Genomic DNA, 23,349 nt, shown 5'->3' with positions numbered 1-23,349 from the left:
AAGACCAATATGTCCTAAGTCGTAAAATCGCGAGTCTCCCTATTCCTAGGACCTACCCAACCTGCAAAATGGCTCAAAACACACTTCTATATTTACAATCCATATATCCACAGCTCAATCATATCACACAGCCCCTCCTGGGCCCATCAAATCAATCATCCATCACAATATGTAATATTTCAATTTAGTCCTTATAATTGATAATTTTTGCAAAAACGGCCCAAATAAGCTCTAAAAATTCTAAAACTTTGGCCCGTAGTCCTTACCAATATTACTAGCTATTGCAAAAAGAATCAAAATTTTCTAAGCTACCACGAATATTTTATGGATTTTTAATCCTATTTAAGCACTAGAAAATTACGAAAAAGCAAGGTTCGGGTTTACCTTTTCCAATTCCGACTTCCGGAACGCGCTCGGGACGTCTGACAATGGGGGGCTAGCCAAAACCTCGGTCCAATTCGGAGACTTTTTCGGTAACAGGTCTGTCTGGCCGGAATTTCGCAAACCCGGTCAACTGTCGAATTTCCGCAAATCGAGGATACCTACACGAAGCCCATAACACGGGGGTTAGTACATAAATTTTTCAGAATTTTCTAAGCTCATTAAATTCTCGAAAAAATACTGCGAAGTTCCGTGGGACCCACCGAAAAAAGGTGTCGAAAAATTTTGAAATTTATGTCGCTGCGAAGCTCTCGACGAGTGGAGCGTGCTGGTACCCTCGGTTTTCTCGTGGGATTCACGGTTTTTGAGAAATCTAGCCCAAAAGTCGAAATTGGCTAAAATCTTCCCGAGCAAAAATCGGACAAACCGCTCAATGGATTTCGGCGTTCTTGGTGTCTATGGAAAGCTCTCGCCGAGTAGATGATTTTAGACACAAGACCCGGTCCAATTGGTGGCCGGATCGGCGGGATTTTGGCCGAGAAGCATAGCGAGGGAGGGAATTACACGGCTTCCGCCTGGGAGGCTGGGTGGCGCCCGGCCACCGGGTGGCAGGGAGGTGGTCGTGGCAGGGGAGGGAGGAGAGAGAAAAGAGAGAGAAAAGGAAGAGGGAACGACGCGCGCGGGGAAGACAAAGGGAAGGGAGCCGGTCCGATTCGACCAGTCCGATCCGATGCAGTTCGATTCGGCCTGATTCGAATACAAAATTTTGAATTTTTACTCTGCCTCGGGACCGAAAACGAGGTCCAAAAATTCCAAAAAATTCCAGAAAACTCAGAAAAATACGTAGACTCCAAATATATTTTTAGTTTTGTCACGTGGTCTTTAAATTAATTTTTAAAAATCATCAAAGTTTATATTTTCGGAAAATCGAACTCGATTTTTAAAATCCGAAAAATCTCAAAAAAATTCCTAAAATTTAAATAAAATTAAAATACCAAAAATGCTCATAAAATTTAAAATTTTGGGGTGTTACATTCACAATAAGTATATTGGCAATTTATTAACAGTCAATTCGAGACATCAACTAATTATGAAGTTTTAATTAGTAATTATATAAACTTTAGAGTTTAATTGTAAAAATTATCAAATTTTATGATTTTTTCGACAATTAACTTAATTTGAAATTGTAAATTTAGGAATTTTAGAATTTTTTTAAAATATAATAAATAAAATTTTAAATAATTATTATTATTTCAAATGAAATAAGATTTTAGTATGTAAAATTTAAAAATATCTAAATAAAAGTTAATATTTAATATGATAAATAAATTTTTAATAAAAATATAAAAAATAAAATAAAAAAAAGATTTACCACTTATAATTTTTTAAGCGTCATATTAAGTATTATAAAGACATTTTTAAAATTTGATTTTAATATAGTTATATAGATTTAATGGCATTTAAAATATTTTAAAATTATAAAATTGAAAATTTAAATTTAAAATGTTTTTAAGCACAACAAAATGGGAAGGCTCAAAATGCACATTAAAAGATAAATAAGCATGGATATATATGGATGTGAGTGCAGATTTTTCCCCATCAACTCCATTAATAAAAGCAATTTCATTTGTGAAATTATATATATATATATATATATATATATATATATATATATATATATATATATATATATATATATATATATATATTCTTGATTGCTCCAGACGTCACCTTCAATATCCTTAATTTATTTTAGAATAAAATAAAATTAATTTTCACCGGTCAATCTTTATCATAGAATTCTAAATCGCTTTCTCCATCAACAACTAATTCTATCATTTTTCGTACTAAGTAAACTTTGGTTATCAATTTCTAATTATACCTTGGGATTATCTTTCTTCTAATTAAGCCATAATCAAGCCCCGGTCAAGGCTCCATTCTAGATTGAAATTCACGATTTAAATTAAAAATGTGGAGCCATTGAAATTGGAATTTTTTTTAAATATTCAATTTTAATTTTTAAACAAATTTAATAGTTGAATTTTTTTTTTAAAATATCGATTTTAACTAAAACTGAGTTGATGAATTCTAATTTAATTTTAAGTTCAATTTAAAATTAATTTTAATCAATTTGATTTTAATGTGTTTCAAGTTTGCTCAATCTATTTTTGATTCTAAATTGATGGATCCACAATTCTGCATGAGTAATTAAGTATGAATGTTTATGGTGAAGTTACTAAAAAGATGTTTATCTTAACTTATAAGCTTGTCAAATTAAATTATAAACTCTAAATATATGTTAACATTTTTGTTTATAATAATTTTTAGACTTATAAGCTAAAAGAAAATAAGTTGGGATAACTTTTTATTTTGGTATTTATAAGTTCTGTGCTTAAAAACTAATTTAACAAAATATTTTACTATATTATTCTTATTTAATTTTTAAAATTTTATCATAAAAATCTCATTTAATATCATTTTTAATCATTTTAATAATAAATATGCTTATAATTTACTTTTTTGTCAAATATATTAATGGCTTATTAGTCATTTATAAGTACCTTAATCAAACACTTAACTTTTTGAAATTTTAAATACTTATAAGCTCAAATTAGCTAGGTATTTATAAGCTCATTTTTATAAACTAAGTCAAACACACTTCAAGTATTAGAGGAAAAAACTCTAATTATTATACATATAACTTATGCTACTTGTATTTTTCTTAATAAATGTTGATTTTGACAAAGACATAAATGATGGATGAAAAAGGGCAAACACTATCCAATTAAGTCAATTCTTTTTATTTTTGCTGAAAATTATTATTCCTTTTCATTGATCGTAAGATATTGTGATTTCATAAATCAACAAAACTAACTACATCAGCATGGACAATGTCCAAAGCAGGCGGAGGAACAACATCCCTATAAACAACATCTACTACAATAGAATGAGAATGCAAGGCAAGGAGATAAAGCTACAATCCTGCAAACCCTATTGATATATTGGATGAAAATGGAGGAGAACTCTTGCCTGCAACTGAAGAATATCATCCAAGATTAATTCCAAGAGTCCCAACCTCTCAATAGCACTTCGAAGTCCAACAATAATGACTTGGGAGTTAGTTTCCATTATAAGTGAATGGAAACCAAGTTCTCTAGCAATCTTCAGTCCAAAGTGAAGAGCTAACCCTTTTGCGATTTCTACAGCTATATAGCGACATTGTGAGGTGCTGCATGCATGCAGATAGCAGAACATGTACATCGAAAGGAATCCATAAGCATAGCACTTAGGCCCTAAGCACACATATGTAGGATATCACAATACATCAAAACACATTAAAAGTCATGAAATTTTCAATGTTATAAGGAATAGTGGCAATTAAGGTGGAAATTTTGCAATTTCTCTTCATTTGGAGGTTGTTTGTTCCAATGGTTGGGTGTGGGCTGGGTTTTGAAAAGGGCCAATGAGTGTGTGTAGGTTGGGTTTTGGAAGAGTACTCAACCAAATTAAAAATTATTTTTTTAGTCTCTTTTAATTTGCGAGTGAATATTGAAATGTTTATGCATATAGATGGCTTTCTTAATAAAGCATAATACGAATTTGAGTTTACTTTGAAGAAAAACTCTCCCATTTTTCCCTTTGTTTTTTAGGCTAATTGTGCCTCTCGTTGCCGTAACTCCCCCTAGTTTCGGAGAGTGGGTCTCCCCTCTCAGTTTCCAAGACTAAATTGTATATATATATTTTTGTAGGTTTTGAACAGGTCAATGCTAATGTGAAGGGACTGTGTTTTTAAAAATTTTCATGTGGTTGTTCTACCCTGTTTCTTTCTTGTTTTGGCTTTATTGTGTGTTTATGAAGGGTTTTTGCTTCTTTGGTGTTGATCTCTTACTACCGTGAAGTCGAGAGTTGGAATCAATAGGTTATTGACTTTTAGCGGCGATGCATCTCCTTGGGTCGTTACCAATGTCACTTATGGGGCATCCATACTCTCAAGAGCCATAAGAGATAAGGAGCTCTGCCTCGTAGTCCATTGTTTCTCCTTGCGTTCAGATTCGCTCACACTAGTTATTCAGCTTTGTTTGGGCCCTTCTGGCTATTCTTTTGGGAATGCTTTTGTTGGGAATTATGTTGATAACTATGGTTGTTTAGTTCTTCCCTAAGCTTCTCTGTGACGTTTTCATCTCCCCTAGAATGGCCTTGCATGGGCTGTTGCTTATCGATGGCGGGGTTGCTATGGTTCCAAATCCATGCTTACACAAGACAAGCTAAGGATCAGGTTTGGTTGGTTATGGGTCAAGCCCTAATTCTATGGGCTGGGTAATCTTGAGGGCCCTTTTTAGTTAGTGTTGGTGGGTATGGACTGAACTTATTTGTGGGTTTATTATTATTATTTTTTTGTCTAGATCAATGATATGTCTTACTTATAGTTGGCATCCTATTTGCACTGGGCTTTACCCTTTTATTACAATAAATATTCATCTATCAACAAAAAAAAAAAAACAAAATAGAAATCACTTAATTAAATAAATCACTATTAGTTGTCAATAAAGTTAAGGAAATTTTTTAAAGAGGTGTTTAAAGACATATATGGCCTGTTTGGTATTGCTGTTGAAAAAATCACTTTTTTAAATATACTAGTTAGAGAGTGTTAAAAATAATTAAAAAATAAATTTGATCAGTTTTAATCATAAGAATACTAAAATAATAAAACAGTTTTTTTCAATTTACTTTTTTCAACGGCATCTAAAATAGTACTTTTATTAAGAAAAACAGTTTCAGGTTCTGAAACTCAATGCTAAACATGATTGTAGAAATTAATGCAAATCCAAAGCAAGTCTTTCAATAACCAAAAATGAAAAGTGACCAAACTAAAAATGAGAACTCATATATACAGATTGCATCACAGTTTAGATTAAGTTTGAAATTGACTTGAGACAAAGGCTTTGCTCTTCCTCCCCATCTTTCAATCACTAGACCAAATAAATTAGACTCTTCTAATCTTTAAATCAAACTAGATTGAAAAATTGAAAAGTTTCAACTGTTAAATTGAATTGGATCATAATTAAAACTAAAACCATCAATTTCAAATCATTTTTAAAACAATTTTATACTACTTAATTTAGAGCATTTTTAATTATGAACTGATCCATTAATTTCAATTTAGATTCTTATTAAATTAGTTTGTTACCAAGACTACCTACATAAACTCAGCAAACCAAGCTTAAGATTTCTATGATATTTAACACTTACAAATTATTTTATTTATCTTTAAGTATATTTATTCTTTTTTTTTATTTATTTTAAAGTAAGAAAATATCTTAATTGCATTCTCACGTGCTTGTAAATCTTATAGAATCACATATATTATATATAAAAAGAATATAATACAATATATATATATATATATATATATATATAATTGTCATAATAAATTTAAATATTTGTTATAATATGAAATACATAAATCTAATAATAATAATTGAATTAATTTAAATAATTTTTATTGATTATTTTATTTAATGAACTTAGTTATTTTTACATTAATTTACTTTATGTGGAGTAATTCTTTATATAGCAACTGGGTGTCGGAGCGGGCAACCAACATCAGATCCGACCATTGATCAGAGTTCTTTGTCCTCACCTGAACCTCACGTCACAATCTTTGTTTCCTCCGCCCCCAACGCCACAAATCATCCCAAAACCCGATTGCACCTCAACCCACCAAATCTCTTCTCTTCTACTAGCTCTTCCAATGGCTGCTTCTCTCTCCATCTCTAGACTTCTCCTCTCCTCCCCCGCGGCCGCCACCACCGCCACAACCAAATCCCTACTCTTTCCTATCTCCTTCTCCTCTAAACTCTCTTTCTCCTCTCTCCCTCTCAAACACCAATCCAATCCACTCAAACTCAAAAGATTCTCCACCAAAACAACCACCACTCCCACAATCTCCGCCACCATTTCTGTCGGCGACAAGCTTCCGGACGCCACCCTCTCCTATTTCGACGCTGACGGGGAGCTCCAGACCACCACCGTATCCTCTCTCACTTCCGGGAAAAAGTCAATCTTCTTTGCTGTCCCTGGAGCCTTCACTCCTACCTGCTCGCAGAAACACCTTCCGGGATTCGTGGAGAAATCCGCGGAGCTAAAAGCGAAAGGGGTGGATACCATTGCTTGTGTATCGGTGAACGATGCGTTTGTTATGAGAGCTTGGAAGGAGAATTTAGGGATTAAGGACGAGGTGCTGCTTTTATCTGATGGAAATGGGGAATTCACCAAGAAAATTGGGTGTGAGCTAGATTTGCGTGATAAGCCAGTGGGATTGGGAGTGAGGTCAAGGAGATATGCCCTTTTGGCAGAGGATGGGGTCGTCAAGGTGCTCAATTTGGAAGAAGGTGGAGCTTTTACGTTCAGTGGAGCTGAAGATATGCTTAAAGTTCTTTAATTTTGTTGGTGAGGTGTTTTTTTTTCCTCGTTTCGTTTATTAATAAAGTGGATGAGACCTGAGTGCGATTTCAACTTATGGGATTTTCAAATGCTCTTCACTTTTCTATGATGCACTGCGTTTTCTGCATATTCTTTTATGTGGATTCTTACTGAGTTTGATAACTACTTGAAAATGCTTGGAGCAGTCTTTGCTTGATTGAAATGGAATAAGTTAGAGCTCTTCCATAGGGAGGGATCTTCAGTTTTGTACAGGTTTATGGGTAATCTCAGGAAAAAGAATGTATGATTCATTTCCTTAAACCACACCCACTTTGAGATTTAGTAAAAATGAAACAGTTATAGCTTTACACCATTGATTAGGACTAGGAGGGCAGAAAACTTTATTGTAGAATATCTATTCTTGGCTAACTAGACCAGGCATCAATTTGAAGATGAATTCAACTCTGTTTTCCTGTTTTTGCATACTATGATCTTGATGATAGTGATACGAAGGCTGCTTAAACATGTTCTCACAATCTTTCTTTAGAGAGAACTTTGCAAGATTAATGTAAAAATGTAGAGTGAAGAATGAGGACAGATGTGGAGGAAAGGGAGAGCTTTGTAAACATAAAATTCTCAGCTTGAAGGCCAAGTTAGTAAATGGAATTTATTTTTAGCAAGTTGTCAAGATTTACTAACCTTTACGTCTTACCAGGTTGCATAGCAGTTTAACTTTTTATCCCGTTCAGTTACCTGTTTTTTATTATCAACATGTACAGCCTTTTGATGCATGTGTTGATTGAACAACACATCAGAGTCGCTGACTCAGTCCATGGTATTTGTAAATGAATCCAATGCATTGCAAAGAATAGTTGTAGTTCTACATGCTACAATAGTTTAGCTCTGCTGCTGCTGATGTTGTTAAGAAGCCTGTTAAACTACATGCAACTCTAGTTTTTGGCCATTCAGACATATAATTAAGTTCGCATGTATGAGTAATGCTCCATTTCATAAAAAATTTTCATTCAGACAAGCTTGAACTTTGCACAGAAGTATGTATACCAGGAAACCATACGGTAGTACCGACTCCTTTTAGACTTCATAGTTTCTCAATCTTCAGCTGAATAAGCTCAGGTGCTGATCGATCATCCTGGGTAATTCCAACAAATTACTTAGCTAGCTGTGACCTCTACATACAATAATAATCAGCGACAATGCAAATTGACATTGAAAATCCCAAGATGTCGAACAGCTGAATTTAAACTGTACTTTCTCCAAAAAAAAAATTGTGTTTAATCAGTGTGAAGAGGTTCATAAGGTAACTTGAGATCAAAGATTCTCCTGCACTCCTTGTCAACCGATTAGACTCTTTGTCCGTTTGAAATTGTGATTGAGAAGTCAAAAGACTACTTTTTAGAAAAACATTATTTAGTTGAGGCACGGGGCAAGTGAATGAAAATGACATTGTTAACCAAGTACTTGATTTTCGCAGTGTTCCAAACAAAGCTCGTAGATGACTGCAATTTACAAGTGTATTATTCAAACAAAATAGAATGAAAATGACAAACGAGAAACGATATATACAAGGCTTAAGTTTTGGAATATTATTGTACAAATGTAACACCTGTTGTTTGTTGGGAGGCTTATAGACAATGAAGATAAAAAAATCTCATCCAACTCTACATCGTAGATAAAAATGCATAATAGCACCAGACTTGATTGTTTGGCAGCAGCAGATAACTTATAATCATGGCGGATGAAAAATCTCACCAAGTCTTCATGTTAGAAGCTTATATTCACTGGTTTAATGTTGATTCTATGTGTGATATCTGATGGACCCTTGCTTCTGAGGTCAGAAAAAACAAGTAATAAGCTATCTTCAAATTCAGATCATGTTTCTAAGAATGACAAGGCAAAAAAAATAAAAAAAGGAAAAAAATAATAAGAATCTAGGTATATGGTGAAATTCAATACATTACCCGTTTTTCTGTGTTGATAGATTGATTCTGAGCAAGCTTATCAATAATAGTACCTAGCATCTCTCTCTTACATCGTAGGAACAGCAGATAGCTCTTCATTAGAGAACCAATCTTCCATTCCTTTAACATTCATTTCAGAGCATATAACTAGGACCTCTTTCAACTTCCCCTCCTGTTTAAGGCCGGCAATAAGCTCCTTGCAAATGCTAACACTAGGGAGGAAATTATTTTCCATCATTTCTCTATACCAAACGTATGCTCCACCAAAATCCTTTTGGTCACAATAACCCTTAATCAGAATGTTATATGTATCAGCTTTAGGGGCTAATCCTTTAGCCTTCATACTGTCAACAAGATCTTTAATTTCTGACAACTCTCCCTGTCTGAGATGACCCAGAATCAAACAATGAAAAGTCATATTGTCTGTTTGAACTCCCTTGTCTACCATCTCATGATACAATTCATATGCCTTTTGAAGACTTCCAATTTCCGCATGACTATGAATCATTGTATTATACACAACTCGATCAGGAGCCAAATTCAACTGTAACATTTCAGTAAATAGTGTCTCTACAAGCTCTATCCCTTCTTTGCTGCATCCATTCATTAGCGGATGAAATGTATTTACAGTAGGTTTTATGCCCAACTTTTTCATAAGTTCATATAGCTCAAGACATTTTGGGGCATTTCCTGCGTTTGCATACCCTGAGATTAATGAGTTGTATGTGATCACATCAGGACTATAACCACTCCTAGTAATTTGGGGAAGCAAGTCTTCAGCTTCCATCAATCTTCCCTTCTTGCAGAGCCCATTAATAAGTGCATTAAATGTTACAAGGGTTGGGCCTATTTCACTTCTCAACATCTCGTCAAAGAACCTTAATGCATCTTTCAATTTCCCCACCGCACAACTCCCATCGATAATCATATTGTATATCTGTGCATTAGGCAAAACCCCTCTTCCAATCATATCCCTAAGGACTATTTCTGCCTCGAGAATCTTTCCATCCTTGCATAAACAATTTATGAGAGAACCGAAGGTCACAACATTCGGCTTTACCCCAATCTCTTCCATTTCTTCAAGAATCTGGAAGCACCTATCAAAAGTGCATAACTTTCCATAACCATTGATAAGGGTGTTAAATGTTTCCACTCTTGGCGCAACTCCCTTCTCTGCCATCTTCTTTACCCATTCCTCTACCTCATTCATCTTCTGCATTTCACAGAACTTATCAATCAAAGAATTGAACGTAATGCAATTCGGCTTCAACCCCAAACTTTCCATTTGTTCGATAGTCGTAATGGCCTTATTAATGTCACCTTTTCGACAATACCCCTTCACAATAGTGTTATAGATAACCTCATCTGGAACAAGCCCATTTTGTGTAAGCCTATTCAAAATCTCCTCTGCGTTCTCAACTTTTCCTTCTCTACATAACCCGTTCAACAAAATGCTACCAGTGTAATTATCAATCTTAATTCCTTTTCCACTAGCTAACTCGTACAAATCCATAGCACCATTCCAATCAGCACTCTTCAAAAGCCCATCAAAAAATATACTGTAAGTAAATCCATCAGGCACAAGACCATTCACTTCCATCTCTTTCAGCATCTCTCTTGCCTCCTCCATTCTCTTCATCTTGCAAAGTCCACTAAGCAATGAGTTGAAAGTAATGAGATTCATCGCCACATTCTCTTCCTTCATCCTCTCTCTCATTTTAAATGCCGCATCCACCTCCCCAACCTTACAATATCCATCAATAAGCGTATTATAAGTGACAGTACTCCCCACCAAATTCCTCCTCCTCATTTCATCAAACAGCTTCTGTGCATCTCTTATCCTCTTCTCCTTACATAACCCACCAATCAAAACATTGTAAACAAACACGTTAGTTCTTACTCCTCTCTTTTTCATGGAATCCAGCAACTCCATGCCCCTCTTTACATCCCCCAATTTCACTGCGGCCTGCACCGCCTTACCATACATAGCTGTATCAGGCCTAAAACCGGACTCCACAATATCCGTAAACAAAACAAGAACCTTACCAAATTGCTTCGAGTCCACCAAAGAATTAAGTAACATACTCAAAGAAGCAAGTGAAGGAAGCTTACCATCTCTCCTCATCAAATCGTACAATTCCGTAGCTTCGCCGAGCATTTTTAACTCGCAACAAACAGAAAATAACATGTTTGAGAGGTTGAATCGTAATGGAGGAAAGCATGAAGAGAAGCAAGAAAGGAGATCAGAGGGTGTAAAGAATGACGATTTTGAGAGAATAAGAGATTTGATAAAGGTGTAGGCAGCTTCTTTGCTGCCTTGTTGAAGGAGAACTCGAAGCTTGTCCACTTGTTCATAGCGTTCCTGGTCTTTGCCGCTACTAGTGTTGCTACTGTTTGGTAGGATTTCGCTTTGTTGGGTTTGTTCTAGTTGGGGTGTAGGAACTGAGGAGAAGGAGAAAGAGGCATGAAACGAAATGGGATTTTTGGGTGGGTTTGTCGCAATAAGAGAGACTCTGTAGAGGAAGCGAACTCGTTTAGCCATTTCTGAATTTCTGGCTGAAGTTTCAGTTTCTAATCGTAATTTAAAACCCTTCTAAAATCTTGGGCCTAAGATTTGGGCCATTTAACCCAACGACATATGTGACAGTGCCATGAAAGGTTTGGGCCCAGCCAATGTTCGATTAGCTTCTTCTTCTGTGAAAGCCTGAAGGTGGGTCTGATTTCGATTCTTACTAATAACAAGAATCGAACTAAATATAGTTAAAATTTTAATTTAATTTTTAATATTTTAATTACATTTTAATATTTCAGTTCATATATAATTCGATTTTATTTTCATTGATTTTAATTCAATCCAATATAGGTTCAGTTTTAAGTTTGATTCTTTCTAAGAATTAAAATCGAACTCTAGTTCTTTAATTTTTAAGAATCAAAATTTAAATCAAATTTTAATTTTAATTTGATTCTAACTTTTTTCGATACGGTTTTGATTTTATTTTAAATTTATTTTTAATTTAAATTTTAATTTGAATATCAATTTTTATGCATATTTGCGTTCATTTTAACTAAGTTCGAATAATTTTAAATTTATAACATCAAAACATTAATAAAAATAATAACACTAACATCAAAATGATATATATATATATATATATATATATATATATTATTAAAATGTGATTTATTTAAATAATTAATAACTATGAGGTGATTTAATATATTTATTACTAAAATTGTTAAATAATATTAAAAAATAAAAAATAATATTAAATTATATATAAGTTTAATTTCATTCTTACTGCAACTTTTTTTTTTTTGGGTTTTGATATAGTTTTTTAACTCTATTGAGTTTTAAAATTAATTGTCATTTATAATATACCAAAATTTTTTATATTTTCTTTCAATATATATATTAATGTATTTAAAATATATTGAAATATATATACGGTTAGTTTTAGCTATAGTTTTTTTATTGCTTTAATTCAGCTTGAATTTTAGTAAAAATAAAAACAAAATCAAAATAGTAATCCAAGTTTAATTCAGCTCCTACAATATCAATTAAGTTTAGTTCTATTTTGATTCAATTTGATTCTTAAATGTAGTTTAGGCTATCCAAAAATTGTGCACAACACTATTAAAAAGTTCATTGAAAATTATTTTTTTTAAAAAAATCTTAAAATATTATTGATAAATCAATTTAAAAAAAATATTTTATTATTATTTTTTTAATGATTCAAATATATTAAATTAAAATTTATAGTAAATAATTTAAAATAATATTTTTCAATAACAACTCAAAGCAATGAGAAACATACATATAATTGAAGGACGTGGATACAAGTCTCCATGTACTTATTTTGATCATGGAAGCAACAAGCTGAGTGCCCACACAAAAGGGCTGGAAAGTGGCAAAGTACTCACCAAGAAGATGCAATAAATTTTGTTGGGCCAACCAAATATAATCCGATATGCCTTTTCTTAAATTATTAATGATTAACTACAACTTCCCAACACCCTGAGGCCCTCCAATTCAAAATTCCACCGCAATTGAAAATGAAAAAGTTCTCAAGCATGCTGCTACTGTTAATTTCTATTGCATTTATGAGTAGCAAAAAAATATTTTCTTTCAATTTAATTTGAAAGATTTGAAAGTCAAAGGTTCGAGCTGTAGAAATCACCTCTCAACAAAGTAGAAGTAGACCGACAAAATGAAAATAAAAAAATGCTTAGAGAGAGGGGCATAGGAATTTAAGTGTAAAATTTATCCCATTTCTATTAGTTTATTTCCTCTAAAAGCAAATGCCAATCACAACAAAACAATGAAAAAAAGCTAAAAAAATCTCACAATTACAATCCATTTGAAGATGTTTGATCTATCATGACGACATGAGGGCCAATAAAACCCAGAAGCTGCTTTCTTCAACATCTGCTTATGAACCTCTAAATCTGTATGCAATGCTATCCCAAAAGCAACATTACAAATGTGATCTCTAGTTTCCTTGAACGTAATTGCATATTCACAAGAGAAACTCCAAGCTCTCCAAGTCATGCACTCTGATGACTATTTATACTCCAGAAGAATATGACCTTGTTTTTTCTTTTTACACAAGCTAAATACCAGAAAAATTTTCACTTTAAAATGTCATATACCATTTCCATAGGCATAAGCTGAAGAATTTGCCTAAGCAACTGCACCGACTTTCACGTTAAGAATAGGGGACAAATGTGCCTATGTATCCAAAACCCATTATGAAGAAGGCTATTGCTTGCACATACAGGTATAAGAAGTAGTGGTTCTTCCCAAAAGCTAAATCGTAGCAGCCGCAGAAGAATAGGTATGCTCCAGTTCCAAGCTCTAACAGGTGGAGCCTGGCAGCGTTGAAGTCGATTTTAGTATTACTAAGCTAAAGATAAGAAGTAAAAAGAACAATACAAGTGTTAAGTGTACCTTTCTCCGAATTTAAATCTGGGTTTCTTAGGTGCTTTGGCAGCTTTTGCTTTGAAAGCATCTCCTAGTTTCTCAGTGACAATCCATTCATTAACTCTGCCAGCTTCTAGCAAGCCAATGAAGGTAGCCTTAGTCCTGTGCAGTGACATAGCATTCTCAAAAAGGATCCAGAAGACCAACAGGTGGAGTGACCTGAAAAAAAATAAAATAAAATTAGTAATCATACTTGGATTTCGAACATATTTGTATGATTTTGAGAAATTTGACAAAATTAAAGAAACAGAATTTGCAAGAAAAAATAAAACCAGACCTTGGAGTTCCAACTGCATTGAGAATTGTAACAATCGAAGGAATATACACAGCTCCCCACTTTGGAACTTCAACTTCAGGTACCAAGACAGTTGCAGGCAATACGACACAGTAGAATATAAATGTAACAATATGAGCAACGATCTTCCTCACCAAGAAGAAGCTGTAGATGACATGCACCTTCTTCCACAGTGTCACTTTCTGTATTTCAGAACAATTAAAAATGAGTTAACAAAGTAGAGACTCCAACATGGATATGCTGACATGCCTTCGGAAGGCATTTAGTTTGTTACTTCAATCTCACCTTATTTGTTATAATCTCCATGAACATTTTCCTGAAGAGATTAGCAGGACCACAAGACCACCGATGCTGCTGATAGCGGTAAGCTTTCAATGTACTAGGCAGTTCATTTTTCACCTGTAGAAATATTCAAATACAGTACATAATTACATGAACAATAATTAAAATAAGCTGACACATTAACCTTTTAATATTTTATCCTCCTCTTGGTTTTCTCTTGCTGTTACTGCTAAAACTAGCCTTGTGCTTCCAAAACTCTATGTAATCTGAATAATTATCATCTTTAAATGCATGCTGGGATGGCAGCACATGAGCTTGTCAGATTTTGCAGCATATTTTATTGTCTAACTAGGATTACCCATCAAGGTTAAACACAACTTGGTCACGTTAAACCAGGTAATTAAGATTGTAATTAAGTGATAATTACCTTAAGAGTACCAAGGTACAAGAATTTCCAGCCTTTGAGACTAGCTCGGACGGCGAGGTCCATGTCCTCCACTGTGGTCCTATCCTTCCAGCCACCAGCTTCATTAAGTGCACCAATTCTCCAAACCCCAGCCGTCCCTATACATCAACAATTAATCTTTGAAAAATTACCACTAATTTTCACAAGATTGAAGGATTAATCAGGTATAGTAATAGGTTCTTTTTTTTTTTTTACCATTGAAGCCAAAGAAGGCATATGTAGAGGAGCCCACTTCTTGTTCAACAGTGAAATGGTAATCCAAAGACATTTCTTGCATTCTAGTCATCAAGCACTCATCAGAATTCACTGCAAAACAGCCCAGAATACCACTTAAAATGCCACGTCACACCAAACACAAAAGCTAGCTGGCAATACAATACATCTTCATTAATAATGATTATTGAAAACCCATAAAAAAAAATAAAAAAAAATTTCCAAGTGTCGGTTAGTAGACAAGAGCTTGAGGTCCACCATGAACATCTGCACATGCAGCTGCTGGGAATATTAAGAAGAGGAGTTTTTTTTTTTTTTTTAATAATTTTCTGGGACATATCTAACCCTGGAGATATTCTTCAATGGCCAAACATGCCCCCTATAAACCTACCCATTTCATCTTTTGACATTAACGAGGGAGAGAGATACTTGGGTAGATCTAACTGCAAATCCAGTTCTTTCTATTGGCATGTAAATTAAAGGGAGACATTGGCAGCTTTTTGCAGGAGAAAAATGTAAATGGCAATGGCTTCTTCACATGGAGGTCCATTTTCAATCACTGCAACTGCTTGCACTCTTGAATAGCTCACATTATTTTTTCTTTTTGATTTTTTGATATTTGAAATAATAGTAAAGTATTTTTCTTTTCCAATTCATCATATTCAAAGAAAAAAAATAAAAAAAATATGAAAATAATTTTTTAATGTATTTAAATAATTACTATTAATATTCATTTAATACACTTTTTGTGCCTATTAAAATTTATTTAATAACTCACTAATATCGAAATAAATGTATATTTTTCTTATATGTGTATTTCTTGCTAAAATTTGTAATTTTTCATGCTAATAGGATCATTAAATGAATATTAACAGAGTAAATATATGCACCCATTAAAAAAAATCGATGCTAAAATTATAAAATAAAAATATTATAAAAATAAAATGTGATAGATTAGACTGTTCTAATTTTCAATCCACTAATAATAAATTTTTACAAAATAATTATTTTATTAAAAAAATAATCTCAAAACTAAAATCTCAAAACTAACTTATTTTTTATTAAAACTAAAAAAAAATTATAATTTTATCATATCTTAAAAACTAAATTAAAAATTATTTAAAAAAACTTTTTTTATCCTCCTTTGAACATTTATATGATTTAATTGACATGAACAGTTTTTGGAAAGATTTATTTTTCTTCATGCTAGAGTTCAACCTTAAAATTGTATAATTTTAAAGGAAAAATGAATAAAAAGTTATAATAGAAAGTTTTTAAATATTCTTAATATGTTAAAAATACTATATTTTGTCATCATAAATATATTAATTCATATGAAATATACAAAACAAAACCTGCAAAAATAAAAGAAAACACACTTTTTTTAATGAATTAATAGTGAATTTATAAAAACAAAAAAGCTTATTAAAAAATTAAAATGAAATAAGAAAACTGTTTTTAACGGTATAATTAAATTTTATTTTAATTGCAATTAAATTTCATTTGCTATTTAATTTTCTAAAGTATTTTTACTTTAAACAATTTTCTCGAGTTAACATGTGCACCCCATAAAATGAAAAGGCACATGCCACGTGTCAAATCCAGACATAGACAGCATGGAGACGACCGCCTCTCTGCCCAGTCAATCTCCACACCGCCACCACAAAACAAACCCACCGACAGTTTCTTCGAAACAGTGAAACCATAATAAAATCAAAAAATAAGGTAAACGTTAATTAATTAATTAAGTAATTAGTGAACCACAAATAATAATTAAAGGGTACCCAAGTTGGGATTAAGCGAGATTACCGAATTTCCAACGAGCTTGAACCAGAGCCAATTCTGGGTTGTGGACAAGGAAAGGAATGGTTCGCCATAGAAAATCAGGCTCAGGCTGGAAATCTGCGTCGAAAATGGCTACGTAGTCGCAGTTTTTCACGTAGTTTCGTTTCATGCCTTCTTTTAAAGCCCCCGCTTTATAACCATTTCTATTATCTCTAATCTCGTACTTAATGTTTATGCCTTTGCTTGCCCATCTTTGGCACTCTAGCTCCACTAAGTCCTGCATTAATTTCCATGCATAATAAACAATATTAACTTAATTATTGCATCGAACGTGCTGGAAACTGGGATTAAAAAACTGGGTTTCAAGATGGGTGTTTCATTGGAAAATGGTTAATTATTACCTTGATAACTGGGTCTGTTGAATCGTCAAGAACTTGAATTATGATACGATCAGAAGGCCAAGAGAGTCCACATGCAGCTCCAATGGAAAGCTGGTAAACCTGCAGGATTATACATAAACATTAGTTGAGAAATTTTATAGACCCAGAAGTTTTAGAAAGAGTTTCAATGTAAAGAATGAAAGGGAAGTCAAAGATAATGACCTCTCGTTCATTATACATAGGGATTTGAACCAGAACCATTGGATAAGCAGAGTTGCCCAACTCAACATCATCTTTTAAGGGCTCCCATTTGTAGCATCTCTCTGGTTTTCGACCGAAAAGCTTCACTGTAATAATGACAATGCCTATATACACCCTTTCTATGAACAGCATCAAGGACATGATCAAACAAATGGCAACTGCCAGTCTTAGCAGAGGAACGATCAATGGTGCTTTGATCTGATCCCAGATTATTAAAAACTGCATGGATATGTCATCTCTAGCACCTTGAAACGCATCAGGAATGATTGTAGTTGCCGTTAGCCGATCCATTTTGTGCCTTGTTCTGTTATGGTAGGAGAAAACAGAGCACAAGCAAAGGAGAAAAGAGATGGGGAAGCTGGAAACAGGAGTATATGGTGATTTGTTTATAGGTTTAAAAGAAACCCATGAGATCTGAATAGGATTTGAAGGACGTTCTTTGACAAAAGAGCAAGAATATATCTTGCTTCTGGTATACGCAAGGCAATGGACGCAAAGAGCTGGAATGTCAGTAAGCACCTCAAACCCTCCCTTCTCCCAACTATTTTGCAGAGAAAACTAAGAGAAGAAGAAGAAGAAGAAGAAGAAGAAGCAGGCCTAAATCTATCAAAAACTCATGCACATTACAAAAACAAGCTCAAGAACTGAAAGATTGATAGATAAACTCCTGTTCTTAACTTTTCTCTCTGTGAAATTTGTTGAAGAAAAGGGCAAATTTTTCTGCTTCCGTCACTAAATGAAGACAGAAGCAGAACAGTGCCAAATCCAAAATGTGGAGTGAAATGAAGAGAAATAAATGAAGAGCAAGAAATAATGCTAGAGAATAATACCCTTTTATAATCCTCTCAACCTCCTATTTCTCTCTCTTTTTTCTATTATTTAGTATTTTTTTATTTCTCTCAATTTTTTTAATTAATTAGCTTCGAATAATCTCATTATTTTAGAAATACTTTACTCAACTTAATAGTATTAGTTTAGTCGGTGATAATAGAAATTCTCCCTTTTATTAACTAAGACTTAATTATATCAAGAAATATTTTTAAATTATTATTTGGAAAGTATTAAATTTTTTTAATTTAAAGATATATAATAATAAGATATTTAAATTTTAACTCGTAACACAAAATTTTTAATATTTAATTTAAAGCAGTAAATTTTTATATTATTTATGCTAACATATTTTTTATGAAATTAAAAATATATATAGTTTTCATAGATTATTAATATTGGGTAAATAAGTTCTATATTATTGAAATGTTGATCTGTATAATTTGAATAGTTAAATCTATTAATAGAGAAAAATAATTAAAATTTTCTTTAATAACTATCAAATTAATAAATAAAAAATATAATTTTATAATTTGATAAGTGTCACGTCAATAAAAATAACTTAGAAATTGACTATTAAAAATCATAAGAAAATTTTATATTATTTAAATTAAATATCAAAAGATTTCATATTATAAATTAAAATTTAAATATTTTATTATTATATATCTTTAAATTGAGTTTTTTTTCAGATAAATATTAAAATCATAAAAAAATATTTTAATTTTAATGTGTAAATTATAAATATTAAAAAAATATTTATCCAATAAGATTAATCTAATTAATAGAAATAAAAACTTTTCATTCTCATTAATAAATATTTCACTCTAAAAAGATTTTTCTTTTTTTTATTTTTTAAAATTCACCCTAGAAAGATGTACTTTAAAATTAATTAAGATATTGAATATATTAAAATATTAAAAAATAATATGATTTTAAGATAGCTCAAAAGATTTATTTTTAATGTTCTTAAATTGTAAAGTGTGTGTGCTTAGATACTGATATTTTAAATCTTTTAAAATTTCACAATATGTAATTAAAATATATATAAAATTAATATTTTTATTAAAATTATCATAATTTTAATAATAATTTAATCCTATCTCTGATCTGACTGCTGTCGTTCCTTTATTTTCTCTTTTAATGAAAAAGATTATAAGATGAAAATGACCACAAGCAGCTGTCACCGACATCTTACGTAGGGCTATTTTTCTTTTTTTTTACATTTTAATTATTTGTAAAAAAACACAATTATTGAACTTTTACAAGAGACTCATCTACTTTGTGGTAGAAATTTTTTGTCGTTGAATTAATGCCTGTTTTATATTTTATTTTTTGAAATAATTAATGTAAAACCTACTTTTTAGATCCTCAAAATGAATTAATTTTTATAGATTACATATAAATTTAATATGTGAATTTATATTGAACCATATATAAAATGTTCAAAGGATAAGAAATTAAATGAAATGGGGACATGGAACAAAAAAAAAAAAAAAAAAAAAGGTAAATGGGGACATGAAACAAAACGACGAGTTTAGTGACGTCCGTCCAAATTCTGTATGTTGACAGAAATGCCCTTGATGTTGTCTTCTTGTGCACAATGGAGTCAAGTATATATATGTATTTTTATTAATATTATATATATAAACAAATAAAAATTTAGATAAATACTTGTATTATTTATAAAATTTATTTTAAAATAAAGCGTTAATTTAAAATTAATTTATCAAAATTTTTAATTATATCAAAAATTTTAAATGCATAATTATATATAAATTTTATAAAATTAAATTATAACTTTTATTAGAATCCAGTTATCAGTATTATAATTAAAGTTATGATTTTACATAATTAAAAGTATTATATTTAACCAATAAGTGATTGAATTCGTAACGTAAAATTAATTTTATATGAATTTTACTTATAAAATTAAAAATTTAAATTTTATAATCATTATCATTAGAAGAATTTTACTAAATAAATATCACCCTCGATACAATAATGAAAAATCGCTCACAGAAAATCAAAATAAAAGTAGGATATTAGATAATTAATTAAAGGCAGGTAAGAATATATATATATATATGTCAAGTGAGGCAATAAGTCTTTTGGTCTCTCTTGGACTTACTCATGTGTTGTCCCCTGGGCTGACTCAGGTGTTGTCCCCATCAAGCCATGAATGTAACATTTTCATATAGAAAGTAAAAAAATTAAAAAAAAAAAAATATAACATTTTCATATAGAAAGTAAAAAAATTAAAAAAAAAAATATATATATATATATATGTCAAGTGAGGCAATAAGTCTTTTGGTCTCTCTTGGACTTGCTCATGTGTTGTCCCCTGGGCTTACTCAGGTGTTGTCCCCATCAAGCCATGAATTTAACATTTTCATATAGAAAGTAAAAAAATTTAAAAAAAAAAAATAAAATATATATATATATATATATATTTATGGGCATATGTTTAACTATTTTTACCCACTACTAGCTATACACATATATTTTTAAAAAATAATTTAATAATATTAAAAATTTTAAATTATAAATTCCAACTCAAATCATTAATATAATTCACTAAAAATTTATAAGACTATGCAAATAATATATTATAAAAATAAATTTCGATTTGTTTAAATTCATATTTGAAATTTCATTTTCATTTTTAAAATTTAATACCGTAAAATACTTAACATTCTTAATTTTTTTTTAAATCACGAATATTTTATGGATCAAATTGCATATTTTTATAAGACAAATAATAAAGATATTTTCCAAAGCTGTATTTGTTTTTTTTTTTACTATTTATTAGAATTTTTTGGATTGCCAATGAAATATATTGTCTTTATTGTTAAAACATATTTTTTGTAATTTAAAAATATATTATATTATCTAATTCTTATTTAATTTTTTTATTTAATGAAGGCATAACGAGTCCATTACAATTGATGAATTATATAATAGGAGGTAGTCCTCTCTTTTTCTCATACAAAGATGAATAATTAAAAAAAAAATAAATGAAGAGATTCAAACTCGAGACATCTCACTCCCTATAATGATTAAGAAAGCAATTAATCATTTTTAAACCTCAAATTACGACATTCTTGCATTTATTTTAAAATAACAAAACTAATTTTGAATTTTTACATTGAAACAATAATAAAAATAATAATACTAACATTAAAATAATCATATTAATATCAAAACTATATTATATGTAGTATTTGATAAAAATATTATATTATCTTCTTCATATTTCTTAATTATATAATCTTTAATTAACATATATATATATATATATATATATATATATATATATATATATATATATATAAAAGAACTAAAAGTATATTATATGAATAACTTGTGATTTAGTCATATAATTAAAGATTATAAGGTGATTGAATATATACATTTATGACTAAAATTATTTAATAAAAGGTAAAAAATAAAAGATAATATTCAATTATATATATTTATAATTAAAAATAAATTAGGTTGCATTTATGTATTACAATTAAAATTACATATAAATATATATAATTTTATTAAAATTATAAAATATATTTAAAAATATAAAAAAATAACACACACATACATATATATATATATATATATATATATATATATATATATATATATATATATATATATATATATATATAAAACACCCTAAGAGTTAATTGCTATTATTATTAATTTCAAACCCATCGTACGCTCATTTATGCATTTTCAGAAGTTAATTTTAGTCTAGGTTTTGCATATTGGAGCAAAATATTAATTTATTATGTACTTTTTTTAATTGTTTTGGGTGGAAAATTTAATGATTTTTGTTTATATAAATTTGCACGGAGTAAATTTTATGATTTTGGATGCCAATGGCAGTAACTACCATTATTTTATTAATTAGTTGGGAGTTTTGTGAATTTAAAATTTGGATTTTTTCATAAAATTTTAATTAAAATATTTAATTTAGAAATTTAATATTTTAATATTGATTGTAATTTGGTATGCATATTATGTGGACCAATGGGTTCTGACAGCACAGCTGGACCAGTTAGTAAATCCACCACTCAACAGTTGTCAAGGACAATTAGTGAGGGGTCCAACTTTATTTTTCATGTGTGTTTTTTTTTACTGAATCTGTTAAATAAGTGAATTAATTCACATTAAGTGTTCAGTTAAATAAGTTTTTTATATTTTTTAATTAAGGTAAAATAAATTTATATTTAATAAAATATTATTTTTAATAATAATTTTTTAATAATAAAATATTATTTTTTATGGTTTTTAAATAATAAAAATAATAATTTTAATATTAAACAAATTTTGTTTGTCTTATTTTTAATTTATTTTTTAAAATTTTATTTTAATTAAAACTAATAAATAATTTTTAATATTTAAAATTAAAAAAATAATATTTTATTAAGTATTAATTTATTCGGCCTTATTAAAAATTATAAAAATTTATTTAGCTCAAAATTTTATTTTAGGCTTATTTCAGTTTATGTGGAAAATATAAGAGCTTATATAAACTTTTTTCTGTTAAAAAAATATTGTGGAAACATTATTATTTTCCAATGATATTAAAGGCAAAAAAAACCAAGGTTTTTATCCTCTCTAGGCCCAAGAACGAAAAGTTACAGTGGAAAGCTCTCCCCGGCCACTACATTGGCCAACCACCACTTCAATTCGGCATCCACAACATCAGCGTTCAAGTATTGATAAGTGTACGCCTGACTCTTTAACTTCGTAACAATTGCTTCTTTGTCTCGGTTTAGGACGATATCTCCTCGAGGTCTCCTTGAGGTCTCTTGGCTAAGTAATTCTAGCTTTTCGGAACACCGTCAAAGCCACGAGGATCCTTGCTCCAGAGTATAAAGAACTTGTCTTTCCAATTTTTCAAAGAAGATGGGCGTTCGGTGAAGAGTCTACAGTTTGACTTCACTTGAAAGAACTAGTACTCTTCATTTTTTTGCCTCTCTAGGCAATGTAGATCAACAAAAGTCTTCGCGATTGGAGTCAAATTATTAGCTTGGCACATACCTCGGAAAGCTGCCAAAGTTTGCCATGAG

General features: G+C 30.6%; 3 protein-coding genes across 3 annotated transcripts; 1 reads left to right on the top strand and 2 right to left on the bottom strand.

Annotated features, from left to right (window-relative positions):
- Positions 1-5,980: 5,980 nt before the first annotated feature.
- On the top strand, positions 5,981-6,952 carry LOC110667112 (peroxiredoxin-2E, chloroplastic-like). Its single transcript, XM_058143607.1, has one exon. The coding sequence runs from the start codon at positions 6,134-6,136 to the stop codon at positions 6,821-6,823; it is 690 nt and encodes a 229-aa protein (XP_057999590.1). The 5' UTR covers positions 5,981-6,133; the 3' UTR covers positions 6,824-6,952.
- Positions 6,953-8,364: 1,412 nt separating this feature from the next.
- On the bottom strand, positions 8,365-11,353 carry LOC110667113 (pentatricopeptide repeat-containing protein At5g12100, mitochondrial). Its single transcript, XM_058143606.1, has 2 exons — positions 8,784-11,353; positions 8,365-8,650 (listed from the first exon to the last, which is right to left on the bottom strand). The coding sequence occupies exon 1, from the start codon at positions 11,323-11,325 to the stop codon at positions 8,851-8,853; it is 2,475 nt and encodes an 824-aa protein (XP_057999589.1). The 5' UTR covers positions 11,326-11,353; the 3' UTR covers positions 8,365-8,650; positions 8,784-8,850.
- A 1,677-nt stretch (positions 11,354-13,030) lies between these two features.
- Positions 13,031-18,258, bottom strand: LOC110667115 (glucomannan 4-beta-mannosyltransferase 9). The gene is made up of 9 exons (XM_021827847.2): positions 17,408-18,258; positions 17,207-17,305; positions 16,830-17,082; positions 15,003-15,113; positions 14,769-14,905; positions 14,345-14,458; positions 14,042-14,241; positions 13,732-13,923; positions 13,031-13,652 (listed from the first exon to the last, which is right to left on the bottom strand). Exons 1-9 carry the CDS (start codon positions 17,735-17,737, stop codon positions 13,490-13,492), a joined length of 1,599 nt encoding a protein of 532 aa, XP_021683539.2. The 5' UTR covers positions 17,738-18,258; the 3' UTR covers positions 13,031-13,489.
- Between the last annotated feature and the right edge of the window lie 5,091 nt (positions 18,259-23,349).

The sequence above is a fragment of the Hevea brasiliensis genome, chromosome 3, assembly GCF_030052815.1.
Source record: "Hevea brasiliensis isolate MT/VB/25A 57/8 chromosome 3, ASM3005281v1, whole genome shotgun sequence".
NCBI lineage: Eukaryota > Viridiplantae > Streptophyta > Magnoliopsida > Malpighiales > Euphorbiaceae > Hevea > Hevea brasiliensis.
This window is presented reverse-complemented; position numbering and strand designations above follow the sequence as displayed.

Excerpts from the sequence above, each read along its gene's own strand:
- LOC110667112 (XM_058143607.1), top strand. The coding sequence starts at position 6,134 with ATGGCTGCTTCTCTCTCCATCTCTAGACTTCTCCTCTCCTCCCCCGCG.
- LOC110667113 (XM_058143606.1), bottom strand. The coding sequence starts at position 11,325 with ATGGCTAAACGAGTTCGCTTCCTCTACAGAGTCTCTCTTATTGCGACA.
- LOC110667115 (XM_021827847.2), bottom strand. The coding sequence starts at position 17,737 with ATGGATCGGCTAACGGCAACTACAATCATTCCTGATGCGTTTCAAGGT. Across the intron at positions 14,906-15,002 it reads TGCCTTCTTTGGCTTCAATG|GGACGGCTGGGGTTTGGAGA; the intron begins GTAAAAAAAAAA and ends GTTGATGTATAG. Across the intron at positions 14,459-14,768 it reads TGTACCTTGGTACTCTTAAG|GTGAAAAATGAACTGCCTAG; the intron begins GTAATTATCACT and ends ATATTTCTACAG.